At 38.0% G+C, this 15,429-nt stretch overlaps 1 protein-coding gene across 4 annotated transcripts in view; it reads right to left on the minus strand.

The window, feature by feature from the left end:
• The window catches only part of LOC150103699 (sterol O-acyltransferase 1-like), a 246,292-nt gene that overhangs the window by 120,783 nt on the left and 110,080 nt on the right, over positions 1-15,429 (minus strand). For all 4 annotated transcript variants that reach the window (XM_090396650.1, XM_090396649.1, XM_090396652.1 and 1 more), the window contains exon 5: positions 9,252-9,359. In XM_090396650.1, the coding sequence (XP_090252776.1) occupies positions 9,252-9,359 (108 nt within the window). The remainder of the gene's footprint in view (positions 1-9,251; positions 9,360-15,429) is intronic.

Here is a 15,429-nt window from a genome sequence, read left to right on the forward strand (position 1 = left end):
TACAAAGTGCAAACTCTATCCAAAGATAGACCTAAGTTCAATTCTTGGTTACTAGACTTGAACATAGTCTTTTTGTAGCCCAGCTAGCTCAGTCGGTAGGGCTCGAGACTATACCGACTGAGTTGATAGAGTCTCAGGGTCATGGGTTCAAGCCCTACATCGGGCGAACGAAGCTTTTTGAGATTTCTGAGATATATCGAGTTTGAATGTTAGAAGGTATTAATTTAGAATACAATAATAAAAATTATTTGCCGGTTTGGTTGGATGAGTGGTTAGTGTATCCGTTCTCCAGCCAAAAGGTTCGAATCCTGCCATGGGCATGGAAGTTTGTGATTGTCTGCAAAAATACCAGTGGTAGTGGTTGGCGGTAGATGGCATTGGTGTAGATGCGGTTCGTTGTAGTTGGTGAATTGAGTGGTAGAGACAGATAATTGTAGAGTAGGTGCTCTCCCTCGATGAGTCTTTGGACTCCTTGGAGGTGTCATGTAATAATAATAATATCATTCTCAATCTTTGCTCTCTGCCTCATCTTATCACTGTCATACCTTGGCAACACAGCAACTACCTTTCCTATCACACTATTATCTTTTATCCTTCTCAAAAACCTTCTGATATCCAATCTTACATTTTCCTAGTTCCCAGTCAAGTTATTTGTCTCTATTATCACTACCAACTCTTTTGGTATTATCAGGAGTCTTGTACACAAAGTCATATGATCTGCTCTTCTGATCACCTTTTCTTAGATGAAATTAATAAAATTAAAAGCAATCTGATATCCAGGGGAAAATGCTGGTCTTGAAATTCAAGCTTGCTCTTGTTATCATTCAGGGAGTGAGAGGTGTGATTGAAGTCTGATTAGCGGAATAATGAATTACTTGCCATTTAAAACTATATATTTAGAAATTTATATATATTTAATCACACAAATACAACATTTATTTTACAAATGATATTCTATCTTTTTCAATTTAGCGACTTGAATACAAATTCTACCCTACGGTTCTTCTTTATGAACTGGTCAATAACATAGCCATAAAAAGTTGGTTGTAACTTAATTTTCCTAAGCAACATCACATTTGTAAAGGCTGGCTGAAGCTCACTGGCTAGAGCTACATCGACTGCATATGGCCTGTGTTTAAGCAAGAGAGTGAGACGACGTGAAATGGCTATGCGTGCACATGAAATCACAGTGCTGCTGCGAGGACCTGGAAGCTTCTACAATTGAGCAAGCCAAGGTAGCTTTGACTAGACGAGGAAGCATCGGACTTCGATACACAATGCAAAGCTCAATTATTGCTGCACAAGCTTCAGACATCTTCTGTCTACAAAAATAAAAGCCTAAATGAAATGCCTATAAATGCATGCATTTATTAACAAATAAATATTACTTTTTTTCAATTAATGAGCTTGCGCAGGAAGCATGGAGAATTTTCCCCTGCTGATATGTAATAGTTACAACAAAACTATCATTCAAAAAATTCTTGATAATTATCATCCTACCAGACTATAATCGGATGTGAAAAGAATTTTAATACCCTACTTTAAAGGAACCTCAGAACAAATAGCAAGGATTCTTCACAAATTCAATCTACATGCTTCCTTCAAACCAGCCTAGAAAATGTCTTCCTTCCTACAATCAACAAAGCATACACATTACTATCTCTTTCCTTACCAAGTGTATCACACACCCTGCTCGTGTCATCTTTCCTATATTGGACAGACTGGCAGTTCTGCCTTGATTAGAATTGAAGAACATCAAGACTATATTATATTTTTGGAATCTGACAAGTCTGGCCTTGCTTTTCATGCTATTTACACTAGGCATAGAGATCTTTAGAACTAGATAAAACTTCTTCACTCCAGCAAGTTCAAATTCAATTGCATTTTCCTTGAAACATGTGAAATGCTAAGAAATTGTCTGAACCTGAACTGATCAGACTGTATGCCAAAAACTAAGTTTAGGAAGTGATTGCTATTAATTGTTCATAAGTTTTTTTTCTAATTAAAAAAAAAAAAAAAATCAGCTAACGCCTTTTTATTCCCATATACGGGGAGTAGGCGAGGCCATTTAGCCCTATCTAACTTTTGGAGACTGAGTGGGCAGCTCAATCTCCACTGGTACCAATCAGAGATAAATGGCCCAAGACTATCACTAATTAAGCGGTACACAGTGAAGAGAGATTGCTCAAATGTGCCACCATCTTGTGGTCCCTAACACAATATATTTAATGTCTGAAATAATGTGGGTTCTACGGTCAATTTTCTCGAGTTTACAGGACGAAAAACATGAGTTTCCGGGAGGAAAAACCCACTTGCCCGTGCCAGAGATCGACTAACTCGGGAACCGGTCGAAAAAAGGCTTAGAAAAATTTCCTCTAGTCGCCGACTAGACTTGAAACCAAGTCTTCCTTCGTGCGGCCAAGCGCCGTGGTATGCAAACGCCACATCCACTGAGCTACACAAGCTCTTTTCTAATTAATAATTATTTTAAATAATTTTTACCTATTCAACTTACTACAATTGTTCCTTTGAACTCTAATAGTGTAATATCATGTACTTCAGCTGTGAATGAGATACGAGCTAATATATGCAAGATTTATGACTCATTAATTTGATTCATCTTTTGAATGTAGTTAACAGTCTATCTCCCTGATCTGTTTCACCACTGAAAAGGAAAACAAGAACTGTCTGCTCTGATCACTCTGATCATCCAACTGCCAACACAGAGCCTTATCCTTTATAGTTTGGTTACTTTTCCATCCAGAAAAACTACCACACTGGAAGACACATCTATTACATCACAATATGACATCATCAAAACATTAGCAAATAGAGCTAGAATCTGCTTGGACCACATTAGTCTCTCCAAAGAACTCAATCACATATGAAAAAAATATCTGTTTCCATTCCCTACATCCAGGGAACTTTAGAAAAAATCACACACATCCTAAAAAGATATGATATACACATCTCCTTCAAGCCATACCAAAATTCAGTTAGCTCTTATCTGCTTTCAAAAAGATCCTCTTCATCATCTTTACGATCCTGAGGGTATACAGCATCCCTTGCTCCTGCAAACTTTCATATTTCAGATAAACAGAAAGAACTGTCAATATCCATTTGGAGGAAAAAACACAGAAATTATGTCCATTACCTTCATTAGAGCCATTCTGGAACAGCAGGCAATGTCATGAATGTGAACCAATGGATCCAATGGGTAAAACTTCATTTTTATTCAGGAACAGATATAAATCCTAGAGATTATTTCTAGAATCTGCCATAGCATTACAACATTCACTAAAACCTGAATATCAGCTGCCTCACTTTGCCAAAAAATCAGGGAGACCATCATTTTGGGATTGTCAGTAATTCTTTTTTCTTTGTGTTCATGAAAGTGCCTTGGTGACCGAGGCAAAATACTGACTTAATAATTTATTATCAATAAATTTAGTATTTAGTATAATAAATTTAGTAATTTTATCTGTTGATTTGTATTTCCTCCACTAAACATTATCATGAGTGATAATAAACATCCATACCAGACATCACTAGCATGTCTGGTATGGGTTTGAGGTAGCCAAAAAATCATGTTTGGTTTACAGAGTAGAGTGCTGGTTACTTTTCCTTCCATTCTTCTAACATGCATTATGAGTAATGTTTTTTTTTTTCAGAATTATGTCAGACATTAAAACAGGCAAAGCATTTCTTCTTTTAAGGGGTGCAGCTTTAAAACTGATATTCCATAGACTAGACACTAGACCAGGGGTGGCCACAATGCGGCTCGCATCCATGTGTTACGTGGCTCTTCACACTCTACCAGGAAAAAATAAAAAGAAAAAAAGGAGACAACAAAAAAGAGGAACAAAATAAAACAAAAAGAGAGAAAAATAGGGTTAATAAAAATTACTGCAATAAAAAAGTTTAATTCAAAACACATTAAATTAAGTTTACTTTGAACAATTAGAATAATTTTAAAGTCAAAACAATAATTTTAGATACTTATTTACTAGAAGAGGCCTTCCTTGTATCTATTTTCTTAGAAAACAAAATTAGGTGTGTAATTAATCTAAGCAGTTCTTACAAGCTAGTTCAAATGTTCATCATTTAAAACAGATCTATATTTAGATTTAATAAGTTGTATCTAACGTATTGTGGTGGGCAGGCATAGCTTCTGCAACCCCAACTCCCCACCACCTCAGCATGAACACACTCACTTACTCCTGTACCATTGCATCAGTCAAAGGTTGCAGCTCTTCTAAGTCTTACCAGAATTATTTTGGCTCCAAAAGGATGTGTAGTTGGCCACCCCTGCACTAGACTGAACATAATGGTAATTCTATATGAGACTTCCAGATCACCCAGCAAATAATTTTGCTACCACTATTCTGTATGGCGTTCCTGAGGTAGTCCAAGTAGCAGTATGAGGAATAATTGAGGACTCAATGATTCCTCCAGAGGTCTACACTTTCTAATGCAATTGCAAGCTTGCAAACCAGACAGCCAAATTTATGCACAGTAGTCCATATACAGCCTGATCAATGCCTTATGGTTCTCTTGCATAAGGCATTGATCAGGCTGTATATAAGAAGAACTATGAGAAGTATTTCCCAAACAATCCCCAAATCATCCGAAAACAACTGCATATCTCCAGTTAAGCCAGTACCAATATCATTACCATACAAGTTAAACAATAGCGGTTCCAAAACAGATCCCTATGGCACTTCACAGGAATCACATATATCACATGTTCCTCCTCCATTTCAACTAAACTTACAAGCATTTGAAAAGTTAGGCAAAGAAATGGATAAAGGAAAATCACCCAAAGAATTTGAGAATCACTTCAAAAAGAAATCTTACTTCTAATCAACAATGGGAGCCTCCGTAGCTCAGTCAGTATAAATGAAGCCCTTTGGTCAGAAAGACCTGAGTTCGATTCCCGTTCAGTGATGTGAGGAACCTTTATCTGGTCTCTTTCGACTAAAGGTGAGTTAGCAGGTCTCATGCAGAGGCAGGGTTTTTTTTTTTTCACCCAGAAACTAGGGTTTTTCATCCCCCAGAACAGACAAACCAGCCCTGTGAACCCATATGGGTTACAGTCATGAATACGTCCCAGTTATATGCCAGTCCTGAGGCTGGATTAAACTGGGGGCTTGGGGAAAACAATAGTGAACTGCCCTGTAAAAATCTCACCGAGAATACTTTGTGGGCAATGCCTACAAAGTCACCTATGGTCGGAAACAACTGAAAGGGAAAATCAGATCAGATCAATCAACAATGTTCATTCCACCCAGGGGCGAATTCTCCATGCTTGCTGCACAAGCTCATTAATTGAGAAAGAAGTAATATTTATTTATTAATAAATGCATGCATTTATAAGCATTCCATTTAGGCTTTTATTTTTGTAGACGGAAGACATCTTAAGCTTGCGCGGCAATAATTGAGCTGTGCATTCTGTATTGAAGGCCAATGCTTGCTCGTCTAGTCAAAGCTACCTTGGCTTGTTCGGCTGTAGGAGCTTCCAAGTCCTCTCAGCAGCACTGTGATTTCATGCATGTGCATAGCCATTTCTGCTCCCTTCATGTCGTCTTAAACACAAGCCATACGCAGTGAAAGTAGCTCTAGCCAGTGAGATTCAGCAGCCTTTACAAGTTGCTTGGGAAAATTAAGTTACAACCAACTTTTTATGATGATGTTATTGACCAGTTCATAAAGAAGAACCGTAGGGTAGAATTTGGATTCAAGTAGCTAAATTGAAAAAGATAGATATATAGTTTTAAATGGTCAGTAATTCATTATTCCGCTAATCAGACTTCAATCACACCTCTCACTCCCTGAATGATAAAAAGAGCAAGCGTGAATTTCAAGACCAGCATTCGCCCTTGATTCCACCTCCAATTTGTTACATGCTTTTGCTAACACAATTCAAATATCCAATTTTTCAAGCAATGTTTACCTCACTTTTTCCTCAATTTTTTTAATTATATGCTTTAATCTAGTTTTGTTTCAAATGTGGTATTTGGATATACATTTGCTCTAATATAGATATGAAGGGAATACTGGAGTTTGTGTATACTAATGCCAGAGGTATCTAAAATAAGAGAGAGGAGTTTTTGACATTGGTAAGTTCTTGGCCAAACTTGGCCCAAAAAAAGTTATTGGCATTATTATTGCAATGAGTGCAGGATTAATGATTATTATGGGGATTTCAATTATGGTGATATCAATTGGGAGGTTTCAAAATCTGTGGATTTTTCTGTTAAGAAGGGGTATATATATGGAACTACTGGTTAGGCAATTATAACAAGCTTTGGAGTGAGCTTGCAGCCATCCCATGGCAGAACACATTGCAGGAGGAAAATGTTAGCAGTGCATGGGATAAAATCAGTGGGTAACTGAGGAAAGCAATATCAGATTGTGTCCCCATGGTCAGGAAGACAAACAAGATAGGCATTAGATGGATGAGCAGAAGTATCAAGCTCGATCTGCAAAAAAAAGAAAATGCTATGGAGAATATACAAGGAGAAAGGTGATCAGTACAAGGCTCAAGCTAGGAAGGTTACCAGCATAGTAAGAAAAGCTAAATCTGATTATGAGAAGAACTTAGCCAATGAGATCAAGGGTAATCCCAAAGATTTCTTCTGATATGTGGCAAGTAAAAGGAAGAATTACTTCGGAAGAATAACTTCGGAAGAATAACTTTAGTGGGTGCAGATGTATTGAGGTGACAAATTCAGATGCAATAGTCGAGTTACTGAGTGATCACTTTTCAAAAGTCTATCACCCAAATGAGAATATCTCTGTACATGTGAGAATTGAAATTAAGAAATCAGAGGTATTTAATATATTGCAAAATTTAAATGCAAACACTGCTGTAGGTTTACGTGGAATATCAACTCGGGTGTTGCATGAATGTGCAAAGGAATTGTCAATGCCTCTGGTTATTTAACATAAGTTTGAACTCTGGTATGGTCCCTAGGGAGTTGAAGGAAGGCAAAGTAGTTCCTTTGCATAAAGGTGGCTCCTCTAAAACTGTGGTAGTGAATTACAGACCAATCACCATCTCAGGAGTGGTGGTAAAAGTATTGGAAAAGTTGGTTAAAGACAAAATTCAAGAATGGGTGGATCAAGATATGATACTCTATAGGGGTCAACATGGTTTTGTTAAAGGTAGATCCTACCTAGCAATCTATTAACTTTTTATAATAGAATGACATCTGAGTTGGACAAAGGAAATGGCTACACAGTGGTACTTCTGGATTTTGCTAAGGCTTTTGACAGGATACCCCATATAACACTGTTATGCAAATTGGAGCAGATGGGAATGGATACTAAATTGGTGATATGGATAGGAGAATGGTTCAGGGAGAGATACCATAAGGTGGTGTATGGAGGAGCTGAGTCCAGAATGAGGCAGGTGACCAGTGGTGTGCCTCAGGGCTCTGTGCTTGGACCAGTGTTGTTTAATTTGTACATAAATGATATAGGAAATGGCTTGAGGGGAGATATTCAGTTGTTTGCTGATGATGCAAAGTTGGGTAGTGAAATAAAAAATCAAGCTGATGTTGAGAGTTTGCAGGATGATTTAAATAAGCTGGCAAAATGGGAAAAAGGTAATGGATGTTAGTTCAACAATGAAAAGTGTAAGGTTATGTGTTTGGGATTAAAAGATTACCGGATGTGTACTACATTAATAGAATGGTACTCCAAGAGATTGATGAGGCAGGGACTTAGGGGTGTTGGTGGATAGGGAGATGAAGTTCAGGGGACACATTGCTAAGGTGTCCAAGATTACACATAGAATTACGTGGTTATTAAGGAACACACTAACATCCAGAGATAAAAAGGTTATCGTTCCCCTTTATAAAGCGTTGATACTTCCACATTTGGATTACTGTGCTCAGGTCTGGTCACCTGGATTCCTTGGAATTCGTGTGTAGAGGCTTAAGTGCTGTGAGGACATCATGTCGGAGGCTTAATGGATTTTTTACAACACTCAAAAAGAATTAAAATAGAATTTAATACTTCCTATATTTCGTCCTAGTCACTAGGACATCTACAAGGATTACAAAAACAATTAACGTAACATGTACACACAAATCTTACAATACTAAGCCCAACCACGTGGGTGACACTAAAGTCCTACCAAGAGGGTGCTCCACCTAGATAGGACTTTAGTGTCACCTACGTGGTTGGGCTTAGTATTGTAAGATTTGTGTGTGCATGTTACATTAATTGTTTTTGTAATCTCTGTAGATGTCCTAGTGACTAGGACGAAATATAGGAAGTATTAAATTCTATTTTAATTATTTTTGAGTGTTGTAAAAAGTCCATTAAGCCTCCGACATGATGGATTCCTTGGAGTTGAGGAGATTGTGGAGAGGATTCAGAGGAGAGTGACTAAGTTGGTGAGTGATGTAAAAAATGCTCCCTACATTGATAGATTGAGAGCTTGTGGATTGCAGAGGTTGGTTGATAGGCAGAGAAGAGGGGATATGATAGAGACATTTAAATTACTAAAAAGTTTTTTATAAGATTGATGCAGGGGAAATGTTTCAGCTGTGTGATAGTGATGGAAGAACAAGAGATCATCCCTGGAAATTAAAGAAAAGTGTGGTTAACAAGGGTGTGAGAACAAGGTTTTTCACCTGGAGGGTGGTGAATGAGTGGAATTGATTGCCAGACTCAGTTGTGAGTTTTGCATCTGTAAATGAATTCAAGAAGAGATATGATAGATATCATTTTCTAGTTTGGGTCTACTGACTCCATGGAGATACCTGTAATAATAATAATAATAATAATAATAATAATCATTAAATGGCCATATTGGACTGACAACACAGAACACTTATCAGTTCATGGCAGGAAGAAAGAGAACAAGGGTTCACTCATGAAAATTACATAAAAATGTGGTTAGGGGATGGTGAATGGGTGAAATGAGTTGGCTGAGGTATTTGCAAGTGCTTTGTCTGTGAATGGATTTGAGAAGTACGATAGATATTGTGTGAATAACAGTTAGTACAAGGCCTCCTACAATGAGTCTTTTGACTCCATGAAGATGTCCAAGAAAATAATAACAATAATGACTTATCTAAGTATCAACCTTTTCTAGATAGGCAATTTCATAATCTCTACTGTAGTTTGACTTAATTTTTAAGATCATTCTAAAAGTGTGAATAGAATTAAGACTTTAAGTAGTATTATATGTTAATTAAACATTCAAGTTACAATAATGAAATGCTATTACTACTTACGTTTCTCTGTCAAATATGTAAAAGACACCTGTGTTAAGCAGCAGCAACACCAGAAATGCTACCCAAATATTGTAAACGGATTGTAAATGAGGCACACTCCATAAATCCCTTAAAAAAAGTAAACACATCAGTTAGTAAAACACATAATAATAACATAATCTGATTGCCAAAGTTATTTCTTCTTGTGAGATTCCTTGAACAGTGTCCAATTCTACTTTATCTTCCTCCACCACTCTCAGTCTGCCATGCTGACAACTTCAGTATATCGTAAACCTACCTTCACTAGCTGATAAAACATGATTCCGCACGTCATCCTCCTCAGAAAATTTGCACAATTAAATGTTTCTTAATAGAGCATACATCATTTGCTCAGAGTCCCCTCACCTTAAATTAGAATTGGACACTATCTGAGGAATCATGAAGCAGAATTGCTTCAATCCAAAGAAGACCTATCACGTGGGAAATTGTGAAAGAATATTTGTTATCAGCAATGGTAAGTTGTATACCACGAGTGAAGAAGAGGGCACAATTTGGAGTAAAGTGGATGACAAACAACATTAAACAGGAACTGCATGCGAAAAAGAGGCTATGGAAGAGATATAAGGAGACAGGTGAAGAGAGGATGGGTGAAGAATATAAGACACAGGCCAGAAGAGTGACTCGTGTGGTAAGGAAAGCGAAACTGGAATATGAGAGGAAATTGGCCCTAAGATCCAAAGAAAATCCTAGGGAATTTTTTAGCTATGTGGCCAGTAGGAGGAGAAATGACTGTGGAAGAATGATATTGTGGGATAAAAATGGGAATAGAGTGACTGATGCAGAGGACATAGTGGAATTGTTCAATGAACACTTTATTGGAGTATTTCATCCTAGAGGATTCAGTTTTAATGCTAGAGGGATAGGACTGGTACGAGGTCTGGAGGTACAGGAGGAGAGTGTGTTTCAGATACTAAGTACTCTGGATGTCAGTAAAGCTGTGGGACTGGATGGTATTTCGCCACGAGTTTTGAGAGAATGTGCTAGCGAATTGACAATACCTTTAACGTGGCTTTACAATGAAAGTCTGGCTTTGGCAAAGGTGCCCAGGGAATGGAAGGAAGGTAAGATAGTGCCATTGCATAAGGGTGGTAACAGACTGGAAGTGTCTAATTATAGGCCAGTCTGTGTGTCATCAGTAGTTGTTAAGATCTTGGAGAAAGTAGTGAGGGACCGTGTACAGCATTGGGCAGATGAGGGTAATGTTATCTGTGAGAATCAACATGGATTTGTGAAAGGACGCTCTTGTTTTAGCAATATGCTAGCCTTTTATAATAAAGTTACAAGAGCATTAGATGAGGGAAAGGCATATACTGCAATTTTCTTAGACTTGGCGAAGGCATTTGACAGGGTGCCACATGTTAAGCTGATATTTAAGTTGCAGCACATGGGTCTGGATGTCAGATTGGTCAACTGGATTCAGGATTGGCTGTCTGATAGGTATCAGAGAGTTGTGTATGGTGGAGCAGTTTCCAGGAGGCAGAGGGTTACAAGTGGGGTCCCACAGGGCTCAGTACTAGGACCTATATTGTTTAACCTTTATATCAATGACATAGCCAGTGGATTGCAGGGGGATATTCAGTTGTTTGCGGATGATGCGAAGCTGGGAAGGATTATTAGTAATAGCGCAGATGTGGTAGCCCTGAAAGAGGATTTAAATAAGCTAGATAGATGGGCAAATGAATGGGGGTATCAGTTTAATGCAGCCAAATGTAAGGTCTTGAGGTTTGGGAAACATCGATGGGATGCTGCATACTCTATGGGAGGAGTTATACTGAATGAAGTAGGGGAGACAAGAGATCTGGGGTTGATGATTGATAGAAACCTGAAGTTTAGGGGACATATTGCAAAGGTGGTGAAGGTAACACAGAGGATTGCTGCTATTATGAGAAGGACACTGACCTGCAGAGATAAGAGGGTTATCATTCCGTTGTATAAGTCTCTGATCAGACCACACTTGGACTATTGTTCTCAGATTTGGTCCCCAGGATTTGAAGGGGATAAATTAACTGTGGAAAGGATACAAAGACGGATGACAAAGATGGTTTCAGGACTGTACAAGGATAGTTATGAGGATCGGCTGAGAGAATGTGGACTGCAGAGTTTGGCGGATAGAAGAAGGAGAGGTGATATGATTGAGACTTTTAAACTGTTGAGAGGTGGTTACAGGGTTGACACTGGGGAGTTCTTTCGCTTGGTTGATCAGCGGGAAGGAGTGATGACAAGAGGCCATCCCTGGAAGTTACGAAAGGAAACTGTGAGCAAGAGGGTGAGGAGTGGTTTCTTTGTGTGGAGGGTGGTTGAGCCGTGGAATGCATTGCCTGATGGAGTGGTGGGAGCGAGAACGGTCAGTGACTTTAAAGAGTGGTATGATAAACTTTGTGTTTCTCAGGGGGGGACCTCCCCTCGATGAGTCTTGACAGACTTTATGTCTTAGGAAGGACCTCCCTCGATGAGTCTTTTGACTCCTTGGAGGCCTGAATAATAATAATAATAGAGAGATTTACAGGGTTAGTGCTCTTAGGAACAGGCTTGTAAGAAGCCTGTTCCTAAGAACTCTGACCCTGTACACAGAATTCCTATCACTTGCATCACTGGAATCTCTGAACTAATGTAAGAATGCTGAAAAAAAAAAACTTAGGGCCTACTATTTTTCCTGTCAAGCTTTCCTCCATGTTTCCATCTACCAAGGGTAAGCAGCCTGCTCTATCTACCTTTCAGGTATTTACCAAGTCCCTTTTGATAGTTTTCTCTCATATTTTAGACAAACATGAAGTTTCAGTAAAAGGAAATTGAGGAACATCGGTTCTGCATCTGTATAAAACATCCCATGATTTTATCAGGAGAATCACTGTGATAAAAAAAAAAAGATAATTTTGTTATGAAAGCAGAATAAGTCAATATTCAGTTCTAAACAAACAAGCCTCAGTTTTACTGCAATAATGATAGGAGATTCCCTGGCATTTTTGGCTGCCTAAACCCAGAAGAAACAATCAAGTTTTGGAAACAGCTGTGGGACAATCCAAAAGAACATAATAAAAATACCAATTCGATAAAAGATATTGATGCACTGAACTGAACTCAAATAAAAGATAATGACAAGCATGGAATGTGAAGAACTGAAATGCATCAGACAAACATGAAGTGTATGGCTTTTGGATCAAATACTTGATTGGCTTAACAATTTAATAACCTTCTGCTAATAGGTTCAACTGAAGAGTGAATTACTATTATTATTACACTCCCCATGGAGTCGGCAGACTCAATGTGGAAGGTTTGTTCAAATGACAACATATTTATCATATAGAATCTTAAAATCCTTAACACTTCATGAATTGACAACACATTCTGGTAATGCGTTCCATTCACTGACAATTCTCCATGTAAAAAATCTGCTCCTCACAACCCCTCCTCACCACACTTTTACACAACTTCCAGGAATGACCTCTTGTTTATCCCCTCTCACCATCAATTCATTTTATAATCTCCCTCTGGATTAATCTGATAAAATCCTCTCACTTATTTAAATGTCTTTATCATATCACCTCTCTCTCTTCCTCCTATCCACTAAACTCAGCAATCCACATTTCTTCAACCTCTCTCCATAGCAAGTATTCCAAAGTTCCGCGTCTCTGGACCCGCTCTAATGTCTCCCCATCACATTGAAAAACCAGGTGACCAGATCTGAGCACAACAGTCCAAGTGTGGTCTGAACAGTGGGTTATACAGTGGCATAACCCAGGGGCAAATTCTCCATGCTTGCTGCACAAGCTCATTACTTGAGAAAGAAGTAATATTTATATGTTAATAAATGCATATAAATGTACATAAATTTCTAAATATATAGTTTTAAATGGTCGGTAATTCATTATTCCACTAATCAGACTTCAATCTCACCTCTCACTCCCTGAATGATAACAAGAGCAAGCATGAATTTCAAGCCCAGCATTCACCCCCTGGCAAAACTACTTCCTTATCCTTACATATTAGAGTATTTCTTGATGAATGATAACTAGAAAGACATTTCTAATTTTAGAAGGCAAAGGAACTGCTCCAAGCAATCAATATTCAATAATTTGCCTACCAAAACATTTTAAGTAGTTATTCACTGGACTTCTTGCATTGATTATTCAGCATTTATCATATCAACTTCTCCCTTGCAATAAAAAAGTTATTACAAAAACTCCAGAGAAACAAAGGACTAACTAGTAATTAACAAAATGACACCGAAACATTCCAAGCAATGAAAAACAAGATTATATGTGGCACAGATTTATTACAATAAAGCATTTAACTCCATGCTGCATACTTAACTGGTAATCAATGGAGACAATTTGGATGAAGTGAATATCAACTGCACGATTCATTATTACCTCTGTTGTCCCCTCTAGCGCTGATTCCTCTAACATTAATTCTAAAGAAAACCAGCCTTGGATATGAAACATCAAAGCAAGAGAAAAATATCAAATGGGTGTATATGAATGATCTCAAACTATCTGTAAAATCATCCAGAGAAACGGAGTCACTACTCAATACAATCTGAATCTTCAGTACAGATATTATTTATTCTATTTGGTTGCAATGTATATTTTCCTTGACAAGAAATTATATCCTTCTTTCAATCTTGATGAAGAAATGTATAACAACTTCAATTAGTGAACAAAGGAAGGGTAATTATTATGGGTGATTTTAATCATGTCAGTATAGATTGGAATAAGGAAAATGAATTTCTCGAGTTCTTGAGAGATAACTATGCCAGGCAGCACATAAAAGAGGGCACATGAGGATCGTGAGTTCTAGATCTGTTCATCTCAGAGGATGTAATTATGAAAGGGATTTCACACTTTCCTCCAGTTGGTGAAAGTGATCATGAAATAATCACCTGTGTTGTGGCTAGTCATATGCAGACACTGGTGAGGAAAGAATATATGTGGAATTATAAGACTGGTGATTATGACAAGCTTAGGAGAACTAATGGTGTACTGCAGGAGTCAGTTTTGGGACCATTTTTGTTCAGTTTATATGTTAATGATATTGGGATGGGTTTAACTAGTGATATGCAGCTGTTTTCAGATGATTCATAATTGGGCAGAGCAAAACAGAGTTAAGCAGATGTCATGGCCTTACAGGAGGACATGAATAGATTGTATGAATGGGCAGGTAAGTGGAACTATCAGTTCAATGTTACAAAGTGTAAGGTTTTGAGATTTTGTAAGCAATGAAGGGATGCAAAGCATACACTTAGTCGGAAAATTTTAAAGGAATTAGAGGAGATGAGAGATCTAGGAGTGATGATGGACAAGGACCTGAAATTCAGGGGGACACATTGCACAAGTTGCAAAGACATCACATCGGATAATGGCAATAATGCAGAAGACTCTGACATGCAGAAATAGAAGTTATGATGCCATTGTATAAGGCCTTGATCAGGCTTCATATGGATTATTGTGCACAGATTTGATTGCCGAGTTTTCATGGTGACGAGGATATGTTGGAAAGGGTTCAGTGAAGTTTCACAAAGGCAGCCAGTGGTCTTTGGAATGTGCAGTATGAAGACAGATTGAGAGAATGCAAATTGTAAAGTCTCGTGAATAGGAGAAAGAGAGGGGATATGATAGACGCATATAAGCTAGTCAGGGGTTGTTATCAGGTTGGCATGGAAGAGATTTTTCATAGAATGAAAGCGGAGGAGGGGGAGGTAGAACAAGAGGCCATCACTGGAAACTGTATAAGGAGTGTGTGAGCAGAGGAGTGAATGGAAGGTTCTTTGCATTTAGAGTGGCTGGTGAGTGGAATGCATTGCCTGAGTTTGTTATGAATGTAAACACACTGAATCAGTTTAAGGCACAGTTGACCTCCATAGAGTCAGATCATGATGATGATGATAATAATAATCTGACAGTCATGACTTCTTAATTTAATTTTATCATTTTTTCCCCCTTCATGTGATGTTATGTATGTAAACATATATCATCTGAAAAACACACATTATGGAAAAGTTGCTTTTGTTCCTGGCAGGATGGGAAGGGTTGCAGACTTAGAACTGCATGAGAAGAATGTGTTTCAAATACTAAGTGCTTTGAAAGTCATTAGGTAGTAGGACTGGATGGGATTTCACCACGTCTTTAACACCCCAACCGGC

The sequence above is a fragment of the Typopeltis vanoorti genome, chromosome 8, assembly GCF_054136105.1.
Source record: "Typopeltis vanoorti isolate ZY-2024b chromosome 8, IOZ_Tvanoo_1.0, whole genome shotgun sequence".
Classification (NCBI taxonomy): Eukaryota; Metazoa; Arthropoda; class Arachnida; order Uropygi; family Thelyphonidae; genus Typopeltis; species Typopeltis vanoorti.